The 26,513-nt window shown below is 51.1% G+C and overlaps 1 protein-coding gene across 1 annotated transcript; it reads left to right on the top strand.

The window, feature by feature from the left end:
* Positions 1–5,340: 5,340 nt before the first annotated feature.
* On the top strand, positions 5,341–25,838 carry POU6F1 (POU class 6 homeobox 1). Its single transcript, XM_049625485.1, has 10 exons — positions 5,341–7,338; positions 9,576–9,771; positions 13,881–14,002; positions 14,906–15,131; positions 15,668–15,921; positions 16,591–16,719; positions 17,331–17,534; positions 20,674–20,815; positions 21,368–21,536; positions 22,543–25,838. The coding sequence occupies exons 1-10, from the start codon at positions 7,291–7,293 to the stop codon at positions 22,886–22,888; spliced, it is 1,836 nt and encodes a 611-aa protein (XP_049481442.1). The 5' UTR covers positions 5,341–7,290; the 3' UTR covers positions 22,889–25,838.
* The last annotated feature ends 675 nt before the right edge of the window (positions 25,839–26,513 follow it).

Below are 26,513 nucleotides of genomic sequence, written 5' to 3'. Positions count from 1 at the left end.
CCTGCCCCTCCAAATGACTGGATAATGAGAAGGCATTTTACACCTTGAAAACCTCACCCACGGGGCGCCTGGGTGGCTCAGTCGGTTGAGCGTCCGACTTCGGCTCAGGTCACGATCTCGCGGTCCGTGAGTTCGAGCCCCGCGTCAGGCTCTGTGCTGACAGCTCAGAGCCTGGAGCCTGCTTCCGATTCTGTGTCTCCCTCTCTCTCTGCCCCTCCCCTGCTCATGCTCTGTCTCTCTCTGTCTCAAAAATAAATTAAAAACGTTAAAAAAATTAAAAAAAAAAAAAAAGAAAACCTCAACCACATTAAGTGTTAAGGGAGGGATTAAACCCACAGAAATGAAGGGGCGCCTGGGTGGCTCACTTGGTGAGGCATCTGACTCTTGATTTCAGCTCAGACAATGATCTGAGGGTCATGGGATCAAGCCCCATGTCAGCCTCCCTACTCAGCGTGGAGCCTGCTTAAAATTCACATGCACGCACACTCTGTCTCTCTCTCTAAAACAACAATGACAACAACAACAAAACACAGAAATGCGTCTGAGTTAAAAGTCTGAACCCCATATAAGAACTTCCATTTTCCTCTATATGGTGTAATATTTTTTTTTCAAGTTTATTTTTGAGAGAGAGAGAGAGCACTAGTGGGGGAGGGGGCAGAGGGAGAGAATCTTAAGCAGGCTCCATGCCCAGTGGAGGAGGGGGGGGTGGGGGGTTGGAGGGGGTCCCCGATGTGGGGCTCGATCCCGTGACCACAAGATCATGACCTGAGCCGATATCAAGAGTCGGCCACTCAGCAGACTGAGCCACCCAGGCACCCCATCTTCATACATAAAATTTCGTGTCTGAAACACACGCTCTCGTGGAACAAGGGGAAAAGGACCACACCAGATTGCATTAGGTTTCCCTTCTGTGGATCCTCTACTACCTTCTATTTATCCACCATGACCTTTAAACATACTGTAACGTAGTTATCTTTTTATTTCCTTGACTCCCACGTCAGAATGAAGGCTTCTCAACAAAGCTGGCAAATGTTTTTTTCCCTCGTTGTAGCCCCAACACCCAGCACATAGTAGCCACTGAAATATTTGTTGAATAAATAAGGGATGAAACATTTCAGAATTTTTCCCAATAGGATCTCCGGCTACTCTAGGGGGTTCGGATTTGTCTGAGATTTCCTAACGTTCCTCCCCGGTGTCTTAGAATGTTGCCCTAAGCGAGCCCAGAGCAGTTGCCAAAGGAGAATGATACATAGAACCTGGTCCCCTAACTCATTCCCCTCCCCGGGAACTCCTTGATGGTCCTGGAGCTCTGGATTTTCGGATTGTGAGCAAATGCTTGAGCACACACAGTTCATTCTCTCCCCGAGGCTACCTGTGTTTTTAGATGTTAGCACAGGAAAGTGAGGGATAAATGAGCCATCTGGTAAGCAGCCGTGGTGCTTTGCCAGGTTTGATTCAGGTGTTTTTCACTCCACTCACTGGAGAAAGAAGACAAAGGAGGAGGCTCTGGGTGGGCGCTGGCTCCCGTCCCAGCTTTACCCAGAGCAGCTCTGCCGTGATCTGTGTGTGTAGTGTTCTACTGCCAAAGTGATCACAGGAGTCCCTTCTCTTAAAGCAGACTGTGGATCATCTCTCCTCCCTGGCTGTCAGGCTGTGGACCCTGCATGGCATCATGAGCTCAAAGGAGGCCATTCAAATGTATGTACCCCAGTCATTAGGGAACTGGTCAAAAAGCAAACTAAAGATGGCGGTCTGGTCAGTGAGACCAAGCCACAGCCTAAGGCTTGAGGAATGTGGAAAGTTCCTGGCAAGGGGGTGGGGCTAGGTCCAGGAGTAAGTCTGCACAGATGCTGAACTAGGGGAACACACAGGACACAGCTCAGAGTCAAAATGCTGAGTGTCTACTTCTCAGCGATGTGTTTGTGCCCCATGCATATCTCTGATAGGCGTCCTGTAGAGCCAAGGCTAAGGAGTCATGTAAGGCCAAGTGTAAAGCCAAGGGTGTTCTAGGGTCTGAAATGAGGGAGGCCTTTGTCTCTGTTCTGCCTGTATTTCTGGTGTGCTGAAGCCTGGTTGGTGGGTTAGAGTGGGCCTGTGTGTGGCCAGAGGCTCTGGGCCAGGACTGACTTTGCCCTTGACACAAAGGACTAGACGTTGAGAAACCAGGCCCACCCCACATAAGCTCATAGAATCTCAAGGGCAGAAGGGATCTTAGAATCACCTGAGCCTTCTCTACTACTTGAATCTCCCTAGTAACACAGCCACAAAACTGGATAGTTACCTAACAACTCCCTGTGAGTGGCCATGGTTGGCCGAAAGGAGCCAGTGACCACAACAAGACTATGAGCAGACTTTGAGCCCCTCTTGAGCAGATGCCCCTTGCCCCACAATGACTGGCTACCAATGCCTCCCACCTAAAGGCCTTTGGGATTGGGAAATTCTTCCTCCATGAAATGTACATATCAAGCTATAATGGACCCAGATTTACCTTGCATACCTTTCCTCTCAGTTTGGTGTCTGCCTTTTATTTGAATTTGCAAATGACTTGCTAATTGACATTCTTTTTTTAAGTTTATTTACTTATTTTGGGGGGAAGAGCGAGAATCCCCAGCAGCCTCTGCACTGTCAGTATAGAGCCCAACTCGAGGCTCACACCCATGAACCATGAGATCATGACCTAAGCTGAGGTCAAGAGTCGGACGCTTAACCGACTGAGCCACCCAAGTGCCCCAGACTTCTTTATGTAACAAATTCCATGGCTCATCCCAGTTCCCATCCAGAAGTGGTGGTAAACTGTCAAGTTCTTGGCAAAACTCATAGAAGGCCCCCATGTACAAAATCTGGAGGAGGACATTACCCAGGAATGAGGCTAGAGTCCCAGTGAGGTTGGAAGATGCCTACTACCTCTTCCAGCAAATTCCTCTGCCCCTCCTGTACCCCCTTGTACCTAAAAAGAGAGGCCTCATTTCCTCTTTTTTCAAATTGCTAGGTGTCTTGAATTTCTTGCCCTCACTTTCATTCCTACTGTAGGTGGTTAGGGAAGGAAATGGAGAGAGGGAACCTCATGGTTCTCCTTGCCTCTTTGGCCAGGGAATATTCTACCAAAGGGTGAAGACCCTAAAACCTCTTAGGTGAGCCAGCAACAACACTCTTAGGCATATATACCAAAGAACTGAAAACAAATATTCAAACAAAAACTTGTACACAAAAATTCATTGAAGCACTATTCACATGGTCAAAAGGGAGAAACAACCCAAACATCTATCCGCCGAGGAATGGAGAGACAAAATGCGGTATATCCATACAATGGATTTTTTTCCAAGACCTACGAGTTTAATTACCTACTAGACCATCCAGATGGAAATATGTGGTAAATGAATGGAAACAAGGGTCATAAAATTAGGAGAAAGGCAGGCATTTTTAGAGCAGTTTAGGTTTAGATGTTCATCAGGTTGGGCTTTTAAAAAAAAAAAAACATTTAAAACAAATACTTTCTTAAGATTTTATTTTTAAGTAGTCTCTACACCCAGCATGGGACTTGAACTCATAACGCTGAAATTAAAAGTCACATGCTCCACCAATTGAGCCAGCAGGGCACCTCTTAAAATAAAATTTTTTACCACAGTGAAAAAACAATATACTAAAACGGAATTCCAGAATTGTCCAAATGATTTTTTAATCATGATTAATTTTTTTCCACATTTCTTTAAATGTCAAGTTTTCTTTGGCAAATTTATCCAAAAACATAAATTTTCATTGTATAATTTAGTTTATATTTATATAACAGGGTGCCCTAAATTGATGTTCATCAGAATACCATTCTCTAAGCCCTAATGGCTTATATCTTCCCTTTAAAGTGTGTAAGTATCAAAAAAATGTGTATCTTTTAATTATTTTATCATTTTCAAAGATAGTCTAGAGAAAACATGAATTAAACACCTGTAAGTTCTTCATTTTTTTTTTTAAGTTTATTTATTTTGAGAGAAAGAGAGACCCAGAGAGCACAAGCAGGGGAGGGGCACAGAGAGAGAGAGAGAGAGAGAGAGAGAGAGAGAGAGAATCCTAAGCAGGCTTCCCACTGTCAGCACAGAGCCCAACTTGGGGCTTGAACTCATGAACTGTGAGATTGTGACCTGAGCCGAGATCAAGAGTCAGATGCTTTTTTAAAAAATTAAGTTTATTTATTTATGTTGAGAGAAAGAGAACAAGCAGCGTAGGGGCAGAGAGAGAGAATGAGAATCCCAAGCAGGCTCTGCACTGCCAGTGCAGAGACCAATGCTGGGCTCAAACCCGTGAACCGTGAGGTCATGACCCAAGTGGAAATCAAGAGTCAGAAGCTTAACCGGCTGAGCCACCCAGGTGCCCCAGTTCTTCATTTCTGTTGCAGTGTAGCAATTGGTCCTCTAACCCATGGTGGTCTATCAGCTGAGCAAGGCTGAGTCTTGTTCTCAGATGCAGCTGACTGCACCTCGTAAAGCAACTGACTACAGGCTTCTCCGCCTCTTTTTCAGACAACCGTAACTAACACAAATCATTCTTTGATCTATACGTTCTGCTAGTTTCATCCCCCAGATCCTCCTTTGGGAATTCTCATTCGCCAAATAGTTTTTGAAGACCATTGCACGACACAGTATCAAGTCATTAGATTCACATGCGCTGATAATTCTTGAAGGTATTTTCCAAATGCTTCCTTCCTTCAGCTTTACCATCTGTGTGTTTAAAATGGTCTCAAAAGTTCCAGGGCCACCTGGCGGGCTCCGTCAGTAGTGCGCGTGACTCTTGGTCTTGAGGTCATGCGTTCAAGCCCTGTGTTGGGTGTAGAGATTAATAAATAAGTAACCTTCCAAAAAAAAAAAAAAAAAAGTTCTGAGATTCCAAACAGTTTTCTTCTGGAGAAGATGCCGGTTTCTTTGAAAAGGTTCGATAGTTTTCTTCATTCTCTGCTTTGAGGTGTTTTACCATGCTGTAACAGGGATTACATGAAAATCTTCCGTTCCTCAGTCATTGTCTAAGTGTTGCACTTACAGGGTTTTTTATTTTTTTATTTTTATTAAAAAAAAATTTTTTTAACGTTTTATTTATTTTTGAGACAGGGAGAGACAGAGCATGAGCAGGGGAGGGGCAGAGAGAGGGAGACACAGAATCTGAAACAGGCTCTAGGCTCTGAGCTGTCAGCACAGAGCCCGACGCGGGGCTCGAACTCACGGACCGAGAGATTATGACATGAGCCGAAGTTGGATGCTTAACCGACTGAGCCACCCAGGCGCCCCATCTTTTTTTTTTTAATGTTTATTTTTGAGACAGGGAGAGACAGAGCATGAGCAGGGGAGGGGCAGAGAGAGGGAGACACAGAATCTGAAACAGGCTCTGGGCTCCGAGCTGTCAGCACAGACCCCAACATGGGGCTCGAACCCACGAACCGTGAGATCATGACCTGAGCCCAAGTCGGATGCTTAACCGACTGAGCCACCCAGGCGCCCCATACAGGGTTTTTTCTTGAACCGCTTGTGTGGGGAGGTGGTGGATTGGCACACACCTGTGGAGGGCTGGTCGAGTCACAGCTGAGTGTGATGAGCTTTCCATCTTGGAAATGGAACCTCAGTTTGCCTCTCTCTCAGCCCTCCCCAGAGAGAAAGCCCACCCGATATTATTCATTATTCCATAGCTATAAAAAGGATCAAAGTCCTGATGCGTGCCTTGACAACGTTTTGCTAAAAGAAGCCAGACACAAAGGCCACTTACTGTATGCATCTGTTTTTATGAAATATGGAGAATAGACACATCCATAAAGAAAAGGCCGACTGGCGGCTGCCAGGGGCCGGTGGTGGCAGAGAAAGGGAGGAATTGCTAATGGGTATGGGGTTCCCTTTGGGGATGATGAAAATGTTCTGGAACTAAACAGTGGTGGTGGTTGCACAACATTATAAATGCATTCAATTCCGCGGAGTTTTGCGCTTTAAAATGGTTAAAATGGTGAATTTTATGTTACGTGGATTTTACCTCAATCAATAAAATAACCGAAGAAGGAGAACCTGTCAGCCAACCCAGGGTTGAAAGAGGAGGAGGAAGTCGAAAGAGGGGGAAGCTAGCGCATTTCTCTGAGCTTAGGTCCCTCATCTGGACCATGGTGGTGGTAATTCTCCCATCCCCCAGTGGGCATGAGTAATGAGCTTGAGTAAGTGTTATAGAAATACTTAGCACTTATAGGCGCTCAACGTAAATGTTAATTGCCTTCTTTTCTGTATAAGTATCTAAACCTATTTGTCCGCTTTATACCTTTATTTCTTACGACTCTATGGTCTGTGAATCTGTTCTTCATGAGGGCTCCTCCCACTCCCTCTCCCTGCATTTGGCAGGGAGATCATGACATGAGCCATCTGGGATGTTGTCCTGGCTCCCGTGTTAAAGGCCAGGATGGTCCTTAGGCCACTGCCACAGAATCACTTAAGAGCTGCTTCTGTGGGACCCGTCGGCTGAATCAGACTCTCAGGGGAATCTGGGGTCTGCATTTTTATTTATTTATTTTTTAAATGTTTATTTATTATTGAGAGACAGAGAGACACAGAGCGTGAGCAGGGGAGGGGTAGAGAGAGGGGGAGACATAGAATTTGAAGTAGGCTCCAGGATCTGAGCTGTCAGCACAGAGCCCGATGTGGGGCTCAAACTCACAAACTGCGAGATCATGACCTGAGCCGAAGTCAGTCGCCCAACCAACTGAGCCACCCAGGCACCCCTGGGGTCTGCATTTTTAATAAGCGCTCCAAGTGGTGATCACGCACATTCAGATTTGGGACTACTGTTTCAATTTATTCGGGTCTTTACCATCTCTTCCAGGAAGTCTGTTCAGACTCCTCCCCTGAGAAGCCCTCTGATAGCCAGAGTGCTCCTTTCCTGTGTCTGAGGCTCTGGAGGCTCTGAATGTCTGGGTCAAAGTCAGCTTGGGTTCTGCTGGGTCTGCTCTCTCCCTGCAGACTGGGGAACGCCCAGGGACGGATGCCTGGCCCTCTCTTTCCTCTTGTCACCCTGGTTCTTCCTGAGTGTAGGATCTCTTGGGGTGCTGTAGGAAGCAAGACACTTCCGTTTTCAGGTCCTTTGAATCCTGTTTCCTTTACTTTTACGGATACTTGGGAGAATTTAGATTTTTTTCCCTTCCTACCATTCTACTCCTGACTCTCCAAGATGGTATAGAAATTGTATTACTGTGTCACATCAGCCTTTGCTTTTCCCATCCCATGTCATCCCACAGGCTGTGCTAGGTGTGGGCCGGCCCCCACCCCACCCTAAGTGACCATGGATCCTGGAGCCGGGCCAGAGTCATCACTGACCGTCAATGAGCAGGTATGTTCTGGGGCAGGAAGAGGTGGGGGAGTGAGGGTGATGGACCCTGGGGCGTGGCCAGGAGGAACACTCCACAGAGCCTGTCAGTATCTGTTTCTTCACCAAAATTCATGCGATTTCACCCATCCAGATGTAGTTACCAGCTAGGATTTCTCAGGGGCTGAGATCGGGGATTTAAGCTGTGACTTCATTATTTATTTATTTATTTTAAGTTTATCTTATTTATTTTTAGAGAGAGAGAGAGAACAGAGGTGCACGGGCATGCATGCCCAAGCAAGGGAGGGGCAGAGAGAGAGAGAGAGAGTGAGAGAGAAAGAGAGAGAGAGAGAGAGAGAGAGAGAATGAATCCCAAGCAGGCTCCATGCCATCAGCACAGACACCCTGACTTGGGGCTCGAACTCACAAACCACGAGATCATGACCTGACCTGAAATCAAGAGTCAGATACTTAACCGACTGAGCCACCCAGACACCCCTTAATTTCACTTTTTAAAGTCACAGCTTAGGGGCACCTGAGTGGCTTAGTCGGTTCAGCAGTTGACTCTTGGTTCTGGCTCAGGTCATGATCTCGAAGTTCATGGGATCAAGCCCCTTGTTGGGCTCTGTGCTGACAGTGCAGAGCCTGCCTCGGTTTCTCTCTCTCCCTCTCTCTCTCAGCCCCTACCCTATTCATGCTCTCTCTCTCTCTCAAATAAACTTAAAAAAAGAAGTGAAATTAAAATATAAAAAATTGTATGGGATGCCTAGCTGACTTAGTAGAGCATGTGACACTTGATATCAGGGTCATGAGTTCAAGCCCCACATTGGGGGTAGAGTTTACTTAAAAAAATAATAAAAAGTTTAAATATATATACAAATATGTATAAGTTTACATAAGGAAAAGATTTGGACATCAGGTAATTTACTCTGTTTTTTCCTAAATATATTTTATAATTTTTTGCAGTGAACATTCATTACATAATTTTTTTAAGGAAAAAAAAAGGTTAACATTTCTTAAAAGGTAATTGGACTGAAGTCCCTCATATCAAATTTAAATCTGAAAAGGAACTGCTTTTGGAGGTGTATTTCACTCATACTCCCCTGAGAGGTCACATTGTCACTTTTTCCAGCAATCTCTGGCTGGGTTCAATTTTGAGGACTGTGTTGTGGGAGTGCCTTCGGGTACAGGCCAAGTGCAGGGGAGGCTCGACACAGATTTTGAACATACAGCGTGTCCCTGATTCTTGATTGGTCTAATTCAAAGCATGCCAGTGCTGGAGGTGAAGAGCTGAGGGCTGGCTGTTTGAGCAGGGGAAGAAGACCAAGTGTTCTGAGGACATGGAAGGCCCCCTCGAGGTCGGAGCATGCCTGCAGATGGCAGGGCTGGCCCCACCGCTCTACTGGGTGCAAGGCTCCAGTCTGGGGAGGTGGGGCTCCAGTCCGGAGAGGTGGGGCTTTAGTCTTGGGAGGTGGGGCTCCAGTCGGAGAGGTGGGGCTTTAGTCTTGGGAGGTGGGGCTCCAGTCCGGAGAGGTGGGGCTTCAGTCTTGGGAGGTGGGGCTCCAGTCGGAGAGGTGGGGCTCCAGTTGGAGAGGTGGGGCTCCAGTCCAGAGAGGTGGGGCTTTAGTCTTGGGAGGTGGGGCTCCAGTTGGAGAGGTGGGGCTCCAGTCCCGGGAGGTGGGGCCAGTGGCTGCTTCTTCAGTATTCCTGACCTGCATTTCAGGAAGTTAGCTTGCCTGGAAACCTTGGCCTGTACCCCAGAGTTTTGGAATCATGAGCCTAAAAAGTTACTCAGCATTGTGGAGCATTCATGTCCATCCCTTTGTCTTTGAGGAAACTCCTGTAAGGTTTCAAGAGAAGTGAAGAGGGATCTGCTTCTTGGCCCAGCCTAAGGCTGGATGCTGTGTTAGTTAGGGGCCTCCAGTATCCTAGCAGCTAAGAGGACGCCCTTGCAGGGCTGTGGGATAGGCCACTTAACCACTCCCTGAACTGAGTCCAGGACGGGGAGCAAATAGAAATATCTCCAAGTGGTTTGGCTCTGTGGGGCTTTTACTAGCGTGTGTCAAGCCCTTCCCGTGTCACCAGGCCCCAGTTTCTTTCCTGGGGTTGGGGAGCTGCAGCCTGCCCCAGGCTGTGGAATTGTCACAGCACACAGCCCTCAGGCAAGCGGTCTGCATCTCCAAGTGCCCTCTCCTCTCTCCCCCAGCCAGAAGCCTACTGGCCACTCCCCACCAGCAACGTCCCCTGTCCTGTGTTTTCAGGTCATCGTGATGTCAGGCCACGAGACCATCCGCGTGCTGGAAGTTGGAGTGGATGCCCAGATCTCTGCTGAGGAGGAGGGCAAAGGACTGGAGGGTGTCGCTGCCGAGGGCTCCCAGAGCAGAGGCCCGGCCGAAGCCAGTGAACCCGCTGGTGAAGCTGGGCCAGACAACCCAGACTCCTCTGCAGAGGCAACTGGTACGAGGCCATTGCTCCCATTTGGCATTGGTCCACCCGAGTCCCTCTTTCTGGCTCCTTGGAGAGCCAGCGTGAGTCCCTAGGGCCAGGGTGGCCTCGGGGTCTTGTCTTCCGGTCCACTGGACGACCTCTGGCCACAGCTGTACTTCTGCTCAGCTGCTAGGGCCGTCCTGCCCTCCATGTCCCTGGAACTTTAGTTCTGGTTTCATTCACTTCCACATCTAAACTGGGATGGGTCCGGGTGAGGTGGGAGGAGAGCAGCTGGGCTCAGTTGAGGGGATTGAATTAACCTCCGAGAGGGCTGTACGTCCAAGCCAGAAAGGCTGAGTGCAGAAAGGACTAGACCTTCAGGATCCCGACAGCCTTTCTAACCCAGTACCTTCTGTGGTGAATCTGGGAGGTTCCAGCGGCTGGGGACAGGAGGGCATGTTACCTACCCCACACTAAAGATGTAGGTTAGGTAGGACCTTGCAGAATCCCAGCTCCTTACTCCTAGCTGGGCTGGCGTGAGTCAAGCCTGGTGTCTTATTCATGCTGTCTCCAGAGACGACTTTTGGGCAAGAGCTTGATTCCCCGGTAAGGGGAATGGATAGGGACGATCCACCCACACCATCTCTCCTAATTACCCTGCAGTATAGCTGCGAGACAGCCAGGGCTGTTCTAGAGGCTGGGACTGAGGTGCCAGGCATGGCTGTCTGGTTGTGGGGCACCCTTTCATGGACTTCCCTCATTGACACCTTTCAGAGTAGACGTCTTTTGCTGGAAACCTGGGGATCCCCAGTTAGTACCCCCAGAACTCCACGATTCATCTCCCCTAGCCTTCTGCTTATCTTCCCTTCCCCGGATTGGAGATCTGGGCTGGTGGGGGTGGGCCAAGAAGAGGAGCCAAGAGAGCAAATGAGAACAGACAGGCTTTAGGGAAATAGCAACTCCTTAATAAGAAAACTGTGAGACCTCACATCCCTCACTCTGCCTGCAAATCAGCACGCAGATTCAGTTGGCACCCTAGTGACCTAGGTTATTTTTTCTCCTTTTGAATAAAGGAACGGCAAGAGGCTTGACCGTTTTCCCCTAGCCTGGAAATGCTCTGCTCCATGTTGAGACCAGGGTGGGGTGTCACGTGCTCCGCAGGGCAGCGCCCCAGAGAGCAGGCAGCAAAGACCAGGATTCTACGTCTGACCGATCTTCCACTCCTTTCCATGGTGGGGATGGGGCCCTTTTCCAGAAAATTCAGGAGATTTCCCAGGTTTACCCACAGGGTCGGCAATTTCCCTTTTTATTCTTTTAACCATCTTCCATATCTCATTTCGTCTGGTGCCTTAATTCTGTTTCTTGTTCAAACCTGCTCTCGGAAATGGATCCTAAGTCAACTATTTATACCTTAGCATCAGTGTTTATGGTACTGTGCATCTTCTTCCAGGGGTTTGTACATTTAAGCCTCTTCACGAAAGTCCTCTTCTCTGTAAAGGCATTTTAGTGATCATCGGGTAGGTAAGGGAGGTATTTTGATGGTACCTACCAAGAAGCCGCCAACTTAGACTGTGGCCTTGATGGAGCCTTTCTTGATAATGCTATTGCAGAGCAGAGGCTAAAAAGAGTTTCCTCTTGGGCGCCTGGGTGGCTCAGTCGGTTAAGCATATGACTTCAGCTCGGGTTATGATCTCACTGCTCGCGAGTTCGAGCCCCGCGTCGGGCTCTGTGCTGACAGCTCAGAGCCTGGAGGCTGCTTCAGATTCTGTGTCATCCTCTCTCTGTCCTCCCCCACTTATGCTCTGTCTCTCTCTCAAAAATGAATCAACATTAAAAAAGTAAAAAAAAACAAACAAACAAACAAACAAAAAAACCAGTTTCCTCTTAAAATGAAACTAAGTAATGGGAAACTTTCAGGATGAGAAAAATCTAGTGATTTATATCACTCTAAATTACTACCCAGTCCTTGTCCATGTGTGTATTTTTAAAATTTTTTTTATTAAAAAAAATTTTAACGTCTATTTATTATTGAGAGACAGAGAGAGACTGAGCCTGAGTGAGGGAGGGGCAGAGAGGGGGAGACACAGAATCTGAAGCAGGTTCCAGGCTCTGAGCTGTCAGCACAGAGCCCAACGCGGGGCTCAAACTCACAAACTGAGAGATCATGACCTGAGCGGAAGTCGGACGCGCAACCGACCGAGCCACCCAGGCGCCCCTCAAACTCCTTTTTTAAAAAATTAATTAATTTTTTGAGGGAGAATGGGGGAGGGACAGAAAGAGAGCAAGAGCGAGAGCGAGAAGCCCAAGCAGGCTCTGTGCTATCAATGCAGAACCGGAGGTGGGGCTCAAACCCACATACCGTGAGATCATGACGGAGCCTAAATCAAGAGTTGGACGCCTAACCGGCTGAGCCACCCAGGCGCCCCTCAAATTCCTTTCTCGAAAAGAAATCAGTTGTGTACCTAGGAGGAAGTTATCACCTGGAAAAGTACAAAATCTATCAATGAGAGGACCAGTAATTGGCTACAAGGTACCACATGGCTGTTAAGCCAGAAAAATAAATAAACAGTGATAAAACCTAGGTTGGGTGGCACTGTGGAGAAATGGGCACATTATTGATGGTTCTGTGAATTGGTTCAGTCTTTCTGAAAAGCACTCTAGCAGGAAGTGATAAAAGCCCTAAATGTATGCAAACCCTTGGACCCTTAGTCCTACTTTGAAAATAAATCCTAATAAAATGAACATTCCGTTTCTTTAGATGATAAGCTTTTCTCATTCATGTTTATCACATTCCCATTTTCCCACTTTGCTTTTTTTTTTATATTTCATAACATTTTGTCAAGCAAAATATTTTTTAAGTTTTTGTGGGTTCAGAATATCGTGATGTTTTCTGATTTTTTTTTTCAGTAGCTAGACCTGTATTTCCCTTCCACAGTGGACATGAACCTGCCGTTTTGTTTTCTGTTTGTATTTTAGAAGACTTTTGTTGTTGCCTGTTTTCTCTTTGATTCCTTAAAGAGTTGGATTTTTTTTTTTTTCATTATATACTGTGAACTTTATAGTCCTGAGTTAGGTTACTGCCTTTCCAGATGAAAATGTGGGCTGGGAATGCAAGGTGGAAAGGCTGTCTAATTCCGTGGTTCCTCCTCTGGCTGCATGATGTATCACAAGTGGGTTTAAAAGGAAAAAGAGAGAGAGGAGAGGTTACTGACCTCCATTCCCAGACATCCAATTCAGTAGGCTTAGATAAGTGCCTGGAAATCTACACCCAGCCAATATTAAGAGGCCACCAATCTGGTCTAACGTCCATCACCCAATATGTAGATTCCTTTTCAAGTTTTACTGTGTATTAAATAATAACCCTTCTCCTCATTGTTGTGTGGCTTTGAAGAGGTTTCCTGGTGGGGTTCTCCAATACCGGACTAAATCAAGGTAGCAAGAGGAAGCTATCAGCTGGGTGAAAAGCACCCTTTCACAGGAAAGAAGTTCTTTTGGAAGCTCAGTGAGGCTTCTCAGCTGGACTTCGGACCGCAGGCCCTGGCAGAGAAAAGCTGCCTGGCCTGGAATGCCCCTGTGTTCTGGAGTGTGGCAAAGACCTGTCCAGTTTTCAGGGACTGTCACTTCAAGGACCTCACCCAACAGGAATCTTTGCCCCTTCCCCAGGCTAGCACCTGCATCCACAAAGTCACCTGCGGGTGGTGTAACAATGATTCAATTGCTGGATGAGTCAAGGGAAGTTGCTCCCATCAATTCTAGCTCCTTCCTTCCCTGACACACGTTTGCTTAGGGCCCCTTTACTGATTATGTGATAGGTCACCATGTCCTATGGAGCCAGGAAATGGGAGACTTGATAGGCAACTGTGCATAGGCCTGCATCTTCTTCAACTAGATGTGGGAAGAGGGTAGCCCACCTTTCAGGTCTGGCACAGGGTCCCCCATCCTTCCATTCTCACTACCGGTAGCATTTGGGAAGCTGCCTCCTGGGCCAGGGAAGGCTGGTGATTGGCCTTGGGTTATGCAGAAAAACAATGTAGGCCTGAGAATTTAGCACTCCAAACTGCAACCAGAGGTTCTACTCCAGTGACCCCTCCACTCACACCGGGCTCACTCCTTGTCCTTTCTCTCAATGCCACATGAAGTGAAGTCTCTCCCGGGGATCCCTCCGAGCCCTGCCCCTGCGGTTGCCACCTTCAGCCAAGCCCCAAGCCAGCCTCAGGCATCGCAGACCCTGACACCACTGGCTGTACAAGCTGCCCCCCAGGTAAGGGCCCCCCGGGGAGCTGAACAGAGGGCCCTGGGCGGGAGCAAAGCATGGGGCAGCCAGTGTGGGGTGGCCATGGGATCTGGGGATTTCTCAGGGCAGAACAGGGAAGGGGCTGTGGCTTGAAGGAGGGAATCCCTTCCTGGGCACCCCTGGCCTCTCCCCTACCCCAGATCAGGCCCACTGGGAAGATTAGATCTGTCTTTGCCAACTAATATTCTTGGGTCCAGCAAAGATTGTAGAGATAACGTTAACTCTTTCGTGCCACAGGCATCTCTGTTTATCTAATGACTAAATGAGTGAATAGCCTTGTTAGCCCCTCCAGGAGATGCCTGGAAGAGTTAATGGATCGTTCAGAGTCCTCATTTAGAGCCAGGGGGCCGCCCCAGCACCACGAGAAGCTGCCTCCCGGGTCCCCGGCTGTGCTGAGTTCCCTGTGACCTTTTGCTACACGCACAGATCTGCAAGGCATCCAGCGGGGTATCCTCCGTCAGAGCTTCCCAGAAGCCTCTGTAGGCCCTTGATCTCCTGGTTCCACCAGCCCCCGCCCCCTGCTTCCCGACGGCCACGAAGCATTGGTGGGCCAGGGCCCAGGGAAGGCCTGGGAGGCAGCAGACTGTGGTGGAGGAGGCCGGCACACCCTCTGCTGTCCTGTGAGTGGGGCCAGGCCCCGTCTCCGGTTCAGGCAGCTTCTCTGAAGGCAGGATAGTCTGGTCCAGGCACCCCCTCGGGGTCAGGCCTCCGGCTAGGGCTGGTCTCTTCCCCACCCTCACCGGCCTTTTCCCCACCACCCTCAGAATGCTTTGTTTGTGCTCAACTGGGTCTGAGAGACCTGGTGTTTGCGCTGTCAATGTTGATTTTTTATTTTTTCTTTTCTTTTTGAAATCTTGTTTGCTTTTGCAGGTCTTGACTCAGGAAAACTTAGCCACAGTTCTGACAGGAGTTATGGTTCCAGCAGGGGCAGTTACTCAACCTCTTCTTATCCCCATCAGTATTGCAGGTCAAGTGGCTGGTCAGCAGGGGCTGGCCGTGTGGACAATTCCTACAGCAACCGTGGCTGCCCTCCCAGGACTGACAGCTGCTTCTCCTACGGGGGGAATTTTCAAGCCACCTTTAGCCGGTCTGCAAGGTAACGGCAACTCTCCCCAGGACTGCACCAGGCCCCCCACCACCCTACACTACTGTCCCTGCACGTGTGCTTGCCATGCTGGACTCAGAACACGCGGCCCACCGGGGCAACAGCCCTGGAGTCCGGATCCGGTGTCCCAGGCACCCAGCCACAGAGCTGCTGCACCACCTTGGGACTCTAGGCCATGACACCGTGCCGGCCCAGCGGGCCTCTCTCACTCCAGCCAACCGAGACTGCCCCCCTCCCCCCCCTCACGCCAGAGTTCGCCCCACGACCAGCCTCCTAAGAAGGACCACCGCAAGAAGATTCAGCTTCTGCTTTGGAACCTACGCGTCTCCAGCAGGCCCGAGGGAGGGGGGGATGAGAGATGCTGCCACGCGCTGCCCCTGCAAGGATCAAGGGAATCACGGCTGCCTGTCCCCTCTGCCCCGCTGTCCCAACCCCCCTCTCATTCTTGGGCCAGATCCCTTGGGATTGGAGCCGCTCTGGGCTGCGGCTAGGCATTTGAGCGCCTCTGTCTCTGCCTTGCTCCGTAGCAGCTGCCGTGCTGAACGCCGCTCTCCCGACACCCGTACAAGCTGTCCCGCCGGTACAGGCCTCCTCGCCCACGCAGCCCCGGCCAGCGGCCCAGCCCCAGACGCTGTTCCAGACCCAGCCGCTGCTGCAGACCACGCCGGCCATTCTACCGCAGCCCACCGCTGCCACCGCTACTGCCCCCGTCCCCAAGCCAGTGGACACCCCCCCACAGATCACCGTCCAGCCTGCAGGCTTCGCACTGAGTCCAGGAATTGTAAGCTGCTGCCCTCACCCAGGGCTGACCAGGGATGGACCGAATCTCGGGCCAAGGGTGGAACTGGCCCTTCCCACAGGGGAGGAAGGAGGTGGAGGACCAGCCCCCCGAAAACGGCTCTTTTCCAACACATCCGCAGAGATGGCTCCCTCTGAGGCCTTCTCCTTGCATCTGCCAGCCCATCCATCCCAGACAAGAGCAGACAATCTCCGCCAAGAGGGCTGGGCAAATTCTCCAGAACCTGAACCACTGGACTGGCCTTGGAGGGTGGGATGATGTCGGGGGATTGCAAACTCGTGAGCTGTAACTAAGGTGGAGCTGGAGGCTCACAGCCCCGTGCCCATGTCTGTCCGGTGTGGCTCCCGGCTCGGGCAGTGGAGCTGTTGGATGTGACTAGATTCACATCGGCCCCTCCAGTCTGGCCTTCTGTCCTCCTGGGCCTGGCCTGAAAGATTAGCCGGAGTTACTCTTCCGTGGTGGTGCCCCTCCCCCTTCCCCGCAGCCCCTGGCCCTCGATGCTATTCAGCTGGTGGACATAGGCCTGCAGCCCACATTCACACCTGCCCAGCATCCATATCTCCCCACCCCAAAGCACTCAGCCTTTTCCTCTCTGCCTTGGGCTCTTTCTCACCCCGTGGCCTCTGAGCAAGGCTCTTTCTCCACCCACAGATCAGTGCTGCTTCCCTCGGGGGACAGACCCAGATCCTAGGCTCCCTCACTACCACTCCGGTCATTGCCAACGCCATTCCCAGCATGCCAGGGATCAGCAGTCAGATCCTCACCAACGCTCAGGGACAGGCAAGTGGTCGAAGCCAGGGCTGAGGGTTGAGGGCTGCGGTGAGGCTGTCTGGGGGGCGGGACTTGGGCTGAGGGTCCTAGAAACCCGGACAGGGTGCCACGCTGCCATTCATCTCTTGTGTGGCAGCTCTCTGCTGATGCTGAGCCCCGGGCAGGGGCCTCACCTCCACCCCAGCCTATAGGTGCTCACTCTAGTCTGGGGTTTTCCTTCGTGGAGCACCCACTTTGTGACCAGGCTCTGTGTTAGGTGGTCTCTCACATTATCTCACCTCATGTTGAGTACAGGTCTGTTAGGTGGAGATTTTCATTCCCATTTTTCCAGGGGGAGAAGGCCGCGGTTCAGAGAAAGTAAGCCACCCAATAAAATGTGGCAGGGCAGGGCAGGGCAGGGCTTCACATCCAGGGCTGTGTGAATCACATGCAGACCTATTCTTCCTGCACCTCGGCTCCGGGGATAGAATAAAGGAAACCGCTTTATCGATGAGGGGAACTGAGGTCGGAAGGGTTCAACGATTTGTTGAGGTCCCTTCCCCTGCCCACGTGGGGATTTGGGTTGGGGGTAGAACTGGACGCTGGCCTCACACCTGGGGTCCCTGCCTTGTTTCCTCCAGGTTATTGGAGCACTTCCATGGGTAGTGAACTCGGCTAGTGTGGCAGCCCCAGCACCAGCCCAAAGCCTGCAGGTCCAGGCTGTGACACCCCAGCTGTTGTTGAATGCCCAGGGCCAGGTGATCGCGACCCTGGCCAGCAGCCCCCTGCCTCCGCCCGTGGCTGTCCGGAAGGCAAGCACGCCTGAGTCCCCTGCTAAGAGTGAGGTACAAGGGCTGGGCTGGGATGAGGGCAGGGGTGGGGGGGGTGCCTCCCTCAAGACTGCAGGGCAGGACAAGGCTATTTTCCGAAGCCCCTGGCACACAGAGTACCTCCCCAAAGTGAGGGGAAATCCCAGAGTAGAAGGCCCCACATACTCTGTTCAGGGACAGAGCACTCCCCCCCCACCCCCCACCCCAGAAACAAGTGTATGTGCCCTCAGAGGCCAGTGCCATGCTGAAAGGGCCAGGGAGGTAGTCAAAGCAAACTGAGCCTTGATCGGCTCCAGGGTGAACCGATTGCCAGGAAAGCCCAGGGAGGTGACTCGGCATCCCCTCCGCCTCACCCCTTCACTTGCACTGTGGCTTTGATTATTCCCTTATTTGTTCATTCCAGGAGCAGTTTTTGAGTGCCTGCTATACTCCAGGTGCTGTAGATCCAGGGACGAGTAAGATGCCTTTCCTAGCCTTAGGTGGCCCACTGCTGGAGACAGTCGCAAGCCAGAGTGACAAAGACTATGCCAGGGACGTGACAAGCTGCTGTAGGGACCCCGAGAAGGGAGCTCTGGACCGACTGGGGAATTCAGCAAAGCTTCGTAGAGAAGGGACGCGGCACTAATCTAAAGGGATGCAGTGGGCGGGAGAGTGGGTCCCCCCGTTTACTGTAATGGCAGGAATTAGAAGGTGTCAGAGCAGGGGTTCCCAGAGTTGTGTGTCAGAAGCACCTGCAGAACAGCTGGAATGCAGAGTCCCGACGCACACACGTCCCCCCACCCTTGGAGTTTCTTGTTCAGAAGTTCTGGAGTGGCGCTCCGGAATTTGCATTTCTAGCAAGTTCTCGGGCGAGGTTGAGGCCTTGGCTCTCAAATGCAGCATGCTGCTTCCAGGCTTTGTGAATAACCTCCTAGCCTCATCTGTAAAATGGAGATTATCAGAGTACCAACCTCAGAAGGTTATGAACGTTAATGGATATATCACGCGTAAGACAGGTAACACTCTGGTACGCAGGGAGCACTGGAAAAAACCGGTGCTTTTATTTTATCACTGTTATTATGGAGCAGAGAGTCATGGAAGGGAAGTGGCTAATTAGATGCGTATCAAAAAAAAATTACCGGGGCGCCTGGGTGGCTCGGTCGGTTAAGCGTCCGACTTCGGCTCAGGTCATGATCTCACGATCTGTGAGTTCGAGCCCCGCGTCGGGCTCTGTGCTGACAGCTCAGAGCCTGGAGCCCGTTTCAGATTCTGTGTCTCCCTCTCTCTCTCTGCCCCTCCCCTGTTCATGCTCTGTCTCTCTCTGTCTCAAAAATAAATAAACGTTAAAAAAAAAAATAAAAAAAATTACCTGTTATCCAGGTGGAGCCAAGAAGTGAACTGTGGCGAGACTTGAGTCCTTGTCACCTGTTAGGAGGCAGCTGAAACAGTTCTACCAAGAAACCGGGAGCCCTGAACTAAGGCTAAGTCCCTGGGGAGGAAGAGGGTCTGGGCTTGAGAGCTACCAAAGGGTAGAATCCAGGGAATAGGACCCATCCTAGAGAAATGTGCACTTTCCAGGAAGTTGTTTTATTTTTTTATTGTTATTATTTAACACTTATTTATTTATATATTTTGAGAGAGACGGGGACAGTGTGTGTGGGGGAGGGGCAGAGAGAAGGGGGAAGAGAGAGAGAGGGAGAGAGAGAAACCCAAGCAGGCTCCACACTGCCAGCATGGAGCTGGCCGCGGGGCTTGAACTCATGAAACTTTGAGACCATGACCTAAGCCCAAACCAAGAGCCAAACGCTCCACCGACTGAGCCACCCAGGCGCCCCTCAGGAAGCTTTTAAAAACAATCATCCTGGGCTGCCTGGCTGGCTCAGTCAGTAAGTCGAGCATGCGACTCTTGATCTCGGGGTTTTGAGTTCTAGCCCCACACTGTGGGTTGAGTTTACTTTAAAAATTCATACTAAAAATACTGATTTGATATATTTATAGTTTCTCCTGATGACAAATATGATACACACTTAAAAAAAATTTTTTTTTAATGTTTATTTATTTTTGAGAGGCTGAGAAACAGCATAAGCAGGAAAGGAGCAGAGAGAGGAAGACACAATCCGAGGCAGGCTCCAGGCTCTGAGCTGTCAGCACAGAGCCCGACGTGGGGCTTGAACTCACGGGCCTTGAGATCACGACCTGAGCCGAAGTCGGACACTTAACTGACTGAACCACTCAGGCGCCCTGACACACACTTTTTATAAAAATTCCAATATTATGTGTAATGGAAAAAAGCAAAAATCTCTTACAAGTCCACCCCCAGAGATAGCTGATGTAGACAACTTGCTTTATATGTCTCAAGATTTTGTTTTTCCTGGAAATTCACATGTATTTTTTATAGGAGTTACTCTATAAAAATTGTTTTCACTTTATCTTTTCTTCCACTTAGCACTGTGACCCAGAGCTCCTTCCATGTCGGTTAATTAAGAGATTAACTGTGTACTTTTTTTTTTTAATATTTATTTATATGTGAGAAAGAGAGACAGTGCGTGAGCAGAGAAGAGCAGAGAGAGAGGGAGACAAAGAATCTGAAGCAGGCTGCAGGCCCTGAGCTGTCAGCACAGAGCCCAACGCGGGGCTCGAACTCATGGACCCTGAGATCATGACCTGAGCTGAAATCACGGACACTCAACCGACTAAACCACCCGGGCGCCCCACTGTATTCTTTTTAGTAGCTGCACAGAATCTCCTTGTAAAAAGGTCCCCAGAGTCATTTGCCAGTTCCCTGTTAATGGACATTTGGGGCCTGGGAGCCTCTAGAATCAAGTATAGGTTTCTGTTCTGAGGGAAGAGATTTGAGAGCAGTTATCTCAAGGGTGGACACCTGTTGGGCTTTGAACACCTGTACTGAACCTTTCGGAGCCTCTGACCTGCCTGTGTCACGGGTGGCTGCGAGGCTCCAACTTGGTGGGGCATGTTGCTGTCCTTACTTCAGAGGTCACTGTCGTTGGGTGGGTGTAATTAAGTAGCTTCTAGTCTTGCCTTGTGATGGGGCACGGGTAGGAGTGTGCTGGGGGAGTGAGGATTTCATGCCCATTTTCATGTGGCCCGTGCAGGGACTCCCACCCCCTGAGCCAGGCAGGTGGGCAGTAGCGTCTCGTTGGCTCTCTTCTCCCAGGTCCAGCCCATCCAGCCCACGCCAGCCGTGCCGCAGCCAGCGGTGGTCATCACCAGCCCAGCCCCGGCGGCCAAGCCATCTGCCTCTGCTCCCATTCCAATCACCTGCTCTGAGACCCCGACTGTCAGCCAGTTGGTATCCAGTAAGTGACTCCTGAAAAAGGTTGTAGAGAGGAGGAGAGGCATGTATTCGGATTCCCCAGCCCCTTTAGATGCTGCTCTCCTTAATAAACTTTCTAGCGTCCAAAGGGGAAGGGCAAAGGCCCGCTACCAGGCACTGGCTTTCTTATTCCCATTCCTGCTGAGCTGGATTCTAGGCATGATGACAGTGGAGGCCACTTCCTCAAGAAGCCAATCCATGGGCTGTCTCTCGCTTGGTCTCTCACCCAGCATTTGAGGAATGTGGGTGGCTCAGCTCTGCTTGGGGCCAGGAGTGGGGAGAATGGGGGAGGGTCAGCCACCGGAGCTGGAAGAACTAGAAAAGAGACCCCTACTTCCAGACAGGTTAGTCCAGGCCCCTTTTCCTCAAGTTTTGTTTGCTTTGGGAACAGGGGTGGTGAAGGTGTTAAGGGTATATGGGCCTTTTGTCAAATGTCCTCATCCCTCACTGCTTCACCAGGCCAGGCCAATAAGCTAGATAAGGAGGGCTATCATCCGTCTTACACACTCACCCCTGGTCCCTTCCTCTGACCTAGAGCCGCATACCCCAAGTCTGGATGAGGACGGAATCAACTTGGAAGAGATCCGGGAGTTTGCCAAGAACTTTAAGATCCGGCGGCTGTCCCTGGGCCTCACACAGACTCAGGTGGGCCAGGCTCTGACTGCAACGGAAGGCCCAGCCTACAGCCAGTCAGCCATCTGCCGGTGAGTAAGGCTGTTCTGGACAAGGTCAAGGCCGGCTCAGGCATTTGATGGCACTAAGCACTCATTGGGACCCAGGTGCATGGCTCCTTTCCATATTCTCTCTTGCTCCTGCCTCCTTCCAGACCAGGAAGGTTGTTCCAAGGGTAGACGGGAACACCTAGAGTGGCCAGAGGCTGATCCAGTCCGTCTGAGGGCCCTCTCAAGTTTATTCTTCAATCCTGAGCATATATGTGGTCTTTCGTTGGGGGGAACCTAAGACCCTAATCCATTCAGGAACCCTACAGGGAAAGGGTACAGCTTATGCCGTTGGTCACAAAAGTGGGAACTTCCGTTCTGACTTAGCTGTCCACCGCAACCCACCCTCCCCGCTGTTATGCTCCCATCCCCCCTCCTCCCAAGGCATGACTTTAAAGCGATGTAGCTGATTTTTCTATGTGCGGCGTTCAGACTGGTTCTGACGCCAGTATCAAAGGAGGGCAAAGCGTTGCAAACAGGAATGAGTGCATGGCTCAGGGTTGGCCGAAAGGTGCCTGCCAGCTCCCAGATTAGACAAGAGTGACCGCTAGACCAGGTGTCACGCTGGCAGTTCTGTAGTCGCATCCGGGCTCGGCCAGGAAGAGCGGTCTGACTCAGTGTCACTACTGTGAGACGAAATCGGAGGAGATGGCACTTGTGACATCCATGTGCCATCTCTGAAGTCCTCTTAAGATAACTCCTCAAAGGACCTCACTCATTTGGGTGTGAACGTTTTAGAAGAGTTGTTCAGACAGCAGCTGCACTGTTATCGTTGTGCCACTGAACTGAGGCTTTGTGACCTGGCTTACGGGATAGTCTGCGGGGTCTGGGCTTGGCTGAGCCAGGGTGGTCTCGATGGGGGCGGTGAGGGGACCATTTAGTACGGTCCCACCAGTCCTCAGAGGGGCAACCCCTCGTGGAGAGTACTCACACCCCAGGGTGGGGAGTAAGGCATTCTCACTGTCCCTTCCCGGGCTTGGGTCACCCACAGGTTTGAGAAGCTGGATATCACACCCAAGAGTGCCCAGAAGCTGAAGCCAGTGCTGGAAAAGTGGCTGAATGAAGCCGAACTCCGGAACCAGGAAGGGCAGCAGAACCTGATGGAGTTCGTGGGAGGTGAGCCCTCCAAGAAACGCAAACGTCGCACCTCCTTCACCCCCCAGGCCATAGAGGCTCTGAATGCCTACTTCGAGAAGAACCCGCTGCCCACAGGCCAGGAGATCACCGAGATTGCTAAGGAGCTCAACTACGACCGGGAGGTCGTGCGCGTCTGGTTCTGCAATCGGCGCCAGACGCTCAAGAACACCAGCAAGCTGAATGTCTTTCAGATCCCTTAGGGCTCCGCCCCCAGCCCTGTGTTCCAGCACTTTGTACTTTTCCCTTGGCCCCTGGCTGCAGCCACTGCCGTGACGGCACCTGTCGTTCTGCCACGTGCGGCTGCGCTTGTCCTGGGGTCGTGAGACTCCACTGTGTGCATGTGCGTTCACTGCCTCCCTCCTCTCCTCCACGTAGCTTACATCACGGGGAGGGCAGAGGGGGCCCACCTGAGAGCTCCAGGCTCCGGGCCGGTCACGCCAAGGGACCCTTCCATTAAGTGGTGTCACTTAAAGAAGCACTTTGCGAAGGTGGTTTTCGAAGGGTGAATTCTGGTTGGGAACCAGAAGCTCCCCGTCTTTGGGGCAGGGCTGCGGCAGCCCCTAAGTACCACTGACCCTTAGCTCTTGTCTTTGATGGCATTCTCTCTCCACCCTCCCTTCCCCTGTGCTCCTCTGTGGAAGTGTCGCAGGTGTAGCAGCTCGTGCGGAACCACAGCCTCAACTCCCGCCCTTTGCCTGCAGGCACCCTGTCCCCGAAAGGACCCAAGGGGCACAGTTCCGAAAAGTGTGACGAGCTGCTCAGCAGGTCAGGCTCAGTGTCTGCCTTGCCCTCGAGGTCAGAAGGCTCTCGCAGCCCTGGGGCCAGAACATGTGATCCCTGCTTCCTTTGGGGGGAAATTGCACTAAAGCAGAACCTGTTCATTTGTGACCCAGGTTGGAAGGAAGCAGCTTTGAACTCTGGCCGTCCTGGAGTTGACCTGGGTCTACGGCAGGTTGGGAACTTAATAGATGAACCCATCCTTCCAGATTTTAATCTAAACTCTGCCTGTGGCTCTCTCCCTCACTAGACAGTGAGGGTTAAAGAACCGGCAGTCTGGAAAATCCCACTGCCCAAGCTCGCAGCACCCCGAAGAGAAATGAAAGGAATGCTGACTCTCTCTTTCTCTTGTCCTCCCACTCACCCCTAACCCAGTGCTGGGCCTTGTCAGAGGGGCACACAAAACCCTAAACCAGACAGCAAGGCCCTGGGGAAAAGGCCACCATCCAGGAAGAATGGATGGCAGCCCAAGAAAGTCTCTTGTGGAAGGTGACTTAACTCTAATTTTCTTGGTGACTTTGAGCCTTGGATACTGGAGGAGAAATCTTGTTTTGTCTGGAGTCTTACACCATGTGTTTGTGCAAACAGTCCTCCCCACCCCTGCCTGCTGGAGCTCCTCTGAGTCAAGAATACCCCCGAAGCAGGACGGGTCTTGCCTACAGAGAGGACAAAAATGGCACACTGAAGACGGGCACCCCATCCAAGCTGCTCAGTGAGTTTCCCAGCCTCGCTGTGGCTGGACGGCCCCTGGAACTCAGTATGTTACTCCAGGAGGTCGGGCGAGCACTAAGAGGTGTGCTTAGGTGAACCTAGACTCACCGTGTAGACCGTGTCCAAGGGCCACAAGTCACAGAGGCAGATCAGCAGCTGCCCTCCACGGCACCTCACAGGATCTACCCTGACAAAATGGCTGCCAGGCAAGGGCACAGCCCTACCCCACTGGTCACCGGCACAGAGTCCCCTCCTGGTCTAGCTTCCTCTGGCTTGTGGTGTTCCCTTTCCTGCCTACAGCTGGTCCCTGTCAGGCCCTACAATGCCAGAGTGGCCACCCTCTTGGCGGCCCTGCCAGTGAGAGGACGGTCGTGTGTCAGATTTTCCCCAAAACCCCTACGTACGCACACACTCCTGCCCCAGTGCGTTCGGACTGCCCCAACTTTCCAGAGTGTGGTGGGAACGAGGAAGCAGGCGGGCACCCTGCCTGCCCCAAGCCTCCTGGGAGAGGATACATCTCCAAGGGGGAGGCTTCACGTTCAAGTTTAGGGTTATCCGCCTGTGTCAACGAGATGAGGGGCTCACTCGGGCGGGCATCGTAAACAAGTTTTCAGTAAGAAGACCCAGGGTGCTGGCGTCTGTGAAGGATTCAGTGACTTACACGTCAATAAATGAGAGAGGTAGGCTTGCACCCACAAACACTTGTGTTCAGATAGGCTTTCTTTTTTTGAGAGAGACAAGTGGGTCACAGCTGGAGCCCTGGGAGTAGCATATAATCCAGGGTGTGTCCGTGGCAGTAGATATGCAGGAGAATACCATCTGTCCTGGTCTGTGAAAAGAAGATAATGAAGTCCTGGTCTAAATCAGGCCTGGCCACGCTTTCTCAGCTCCTCCCTTGTCTAAATCTGTCTTCCCGGGGCTGGGTTAGAACGACACCATTTTCTCCTCTGTGGGAAGGATGAGTAGGTCTTTCGGAGGAAGGATACCAGGGGCAGAATTTTTGCAGGCTGAAGTCCCCAGGCACGGGGTGCAGAGTGTCCCTGAAGTGTACCCAAGGCAGAGCTCACAGGCCTGCTGTCTCTGCTCGAGCTCCCCCCCCCCCCCACTGTAGAGCCCTTGGGGAACAGCCATTTCCACCCGAGGTGGGTTTTCTGTTTTGCTTCTGATAGCATCAGGTTCTGAGGGGTGTCGATATGAATTTTGTTTTGAAAGCACCTTTCTGGACATAACCCAGAGCTTAGTGGCTCCTTTGCCATGGAAAGGCAGGAGAAAGGGCAGAAGTGATTTAACTGTCTGTGTGTGGCATTGTTTGTTTTGTTTTAAAATGAGAGAAGACCAAAATTTCTATGGCCTGGTGAGTCAGCTGGGGTCTGTGACCCTGCACTATCCATAGCATTTTATCTAGCGGGGGCCCGGGAAAGAATTTGGCCAAATGGACTGAGGAACACACTTGAATTTGGAATGAGAGTCCCTGACGTTTTTGTGTCCTTGGAAACCCAATCACCTTCCTATGCCTAGATTCGCTTCCTGTCTCATAAGCCAGGCTCTGACGCTGAGGTTCTGACTATTCCCTGACATGGGGCAAAGCCTGCTGAGGGCTGGAGTGAGGGGTGGGGAGGGGAAAATGGGGATGTAGTTGTGTGGAATAAACAGTATTTTTCTTTTGTACTGGTCTGTTCGTTTATCCTTCGCCTCTCAGGGTGGGGCTGATAGGGAGAGGCCAGAGAAGGATCTGGGAGCTGCCTTTGCTATCAGAGCTCAGAGCCTGGAAAATCCCACTGCAAGAGGGCGAGACCCAGTGCCCAGGACTATCACTTCAGAAGGCCCTGCCATGACCCTCCCCACAGAATGCAGGTCAAGGGGATGCGCCCTTTTTCCGAGTAGGACCCCAGAATTCCCTGCAAAGCCCACTTTCCCTCCCCTCTTCTCTGAGTCCCGATAGACTGTGCACATTCCTAGCCCCAAGAGATGACCAAGGGACAGCTCTCTGTTGGAGAGCTGGGGGGATGGAGTTTGGATATGCAAGCTGGAGTGTTGATAAGTATATACAAAGCCCTTTGCAGTGTGAGGTGCGTCTGCCACCCGGGGAGAGAAGGCAGGTAGTGGGCTGGGGACCAAGACTGGGGAACATTCTAGCACAGAACTTGAAGTCTAGCACTTCAAGGAGTGCTAGAAGTCTAAATTCAAACGTGGCCTTCCAGGTGATGATGAAGGTATGCTTGTCGTGATAGAAGGCTAGATCATCCGCAATTAGCTTGTCTTAACACAAATTTAGCTACATGGTAAGTGGATCTTCATTTGTGTTGTTGCTCAGGCCTACAAATGTTAGGGCCTGCC

This window comes from Panthera uncia, chromosome B4 (assembly GCF_023721935.1).
Source record: "Panthera uncia isolate 11264 chromosome B4, Puncia_PCG_1.0, whole genome shotgun sequence".
Taxonomy (NCBI): Eukaryota; Metazoa; Chordata; class Mammalia; order Carnivora; family Felidae; genus Panthera; species Panthera uncia.
Note: the sequence above shows the minus strand (reverse complement) of the source record. Positions and strands in the feature narration are given on the sequence as shown.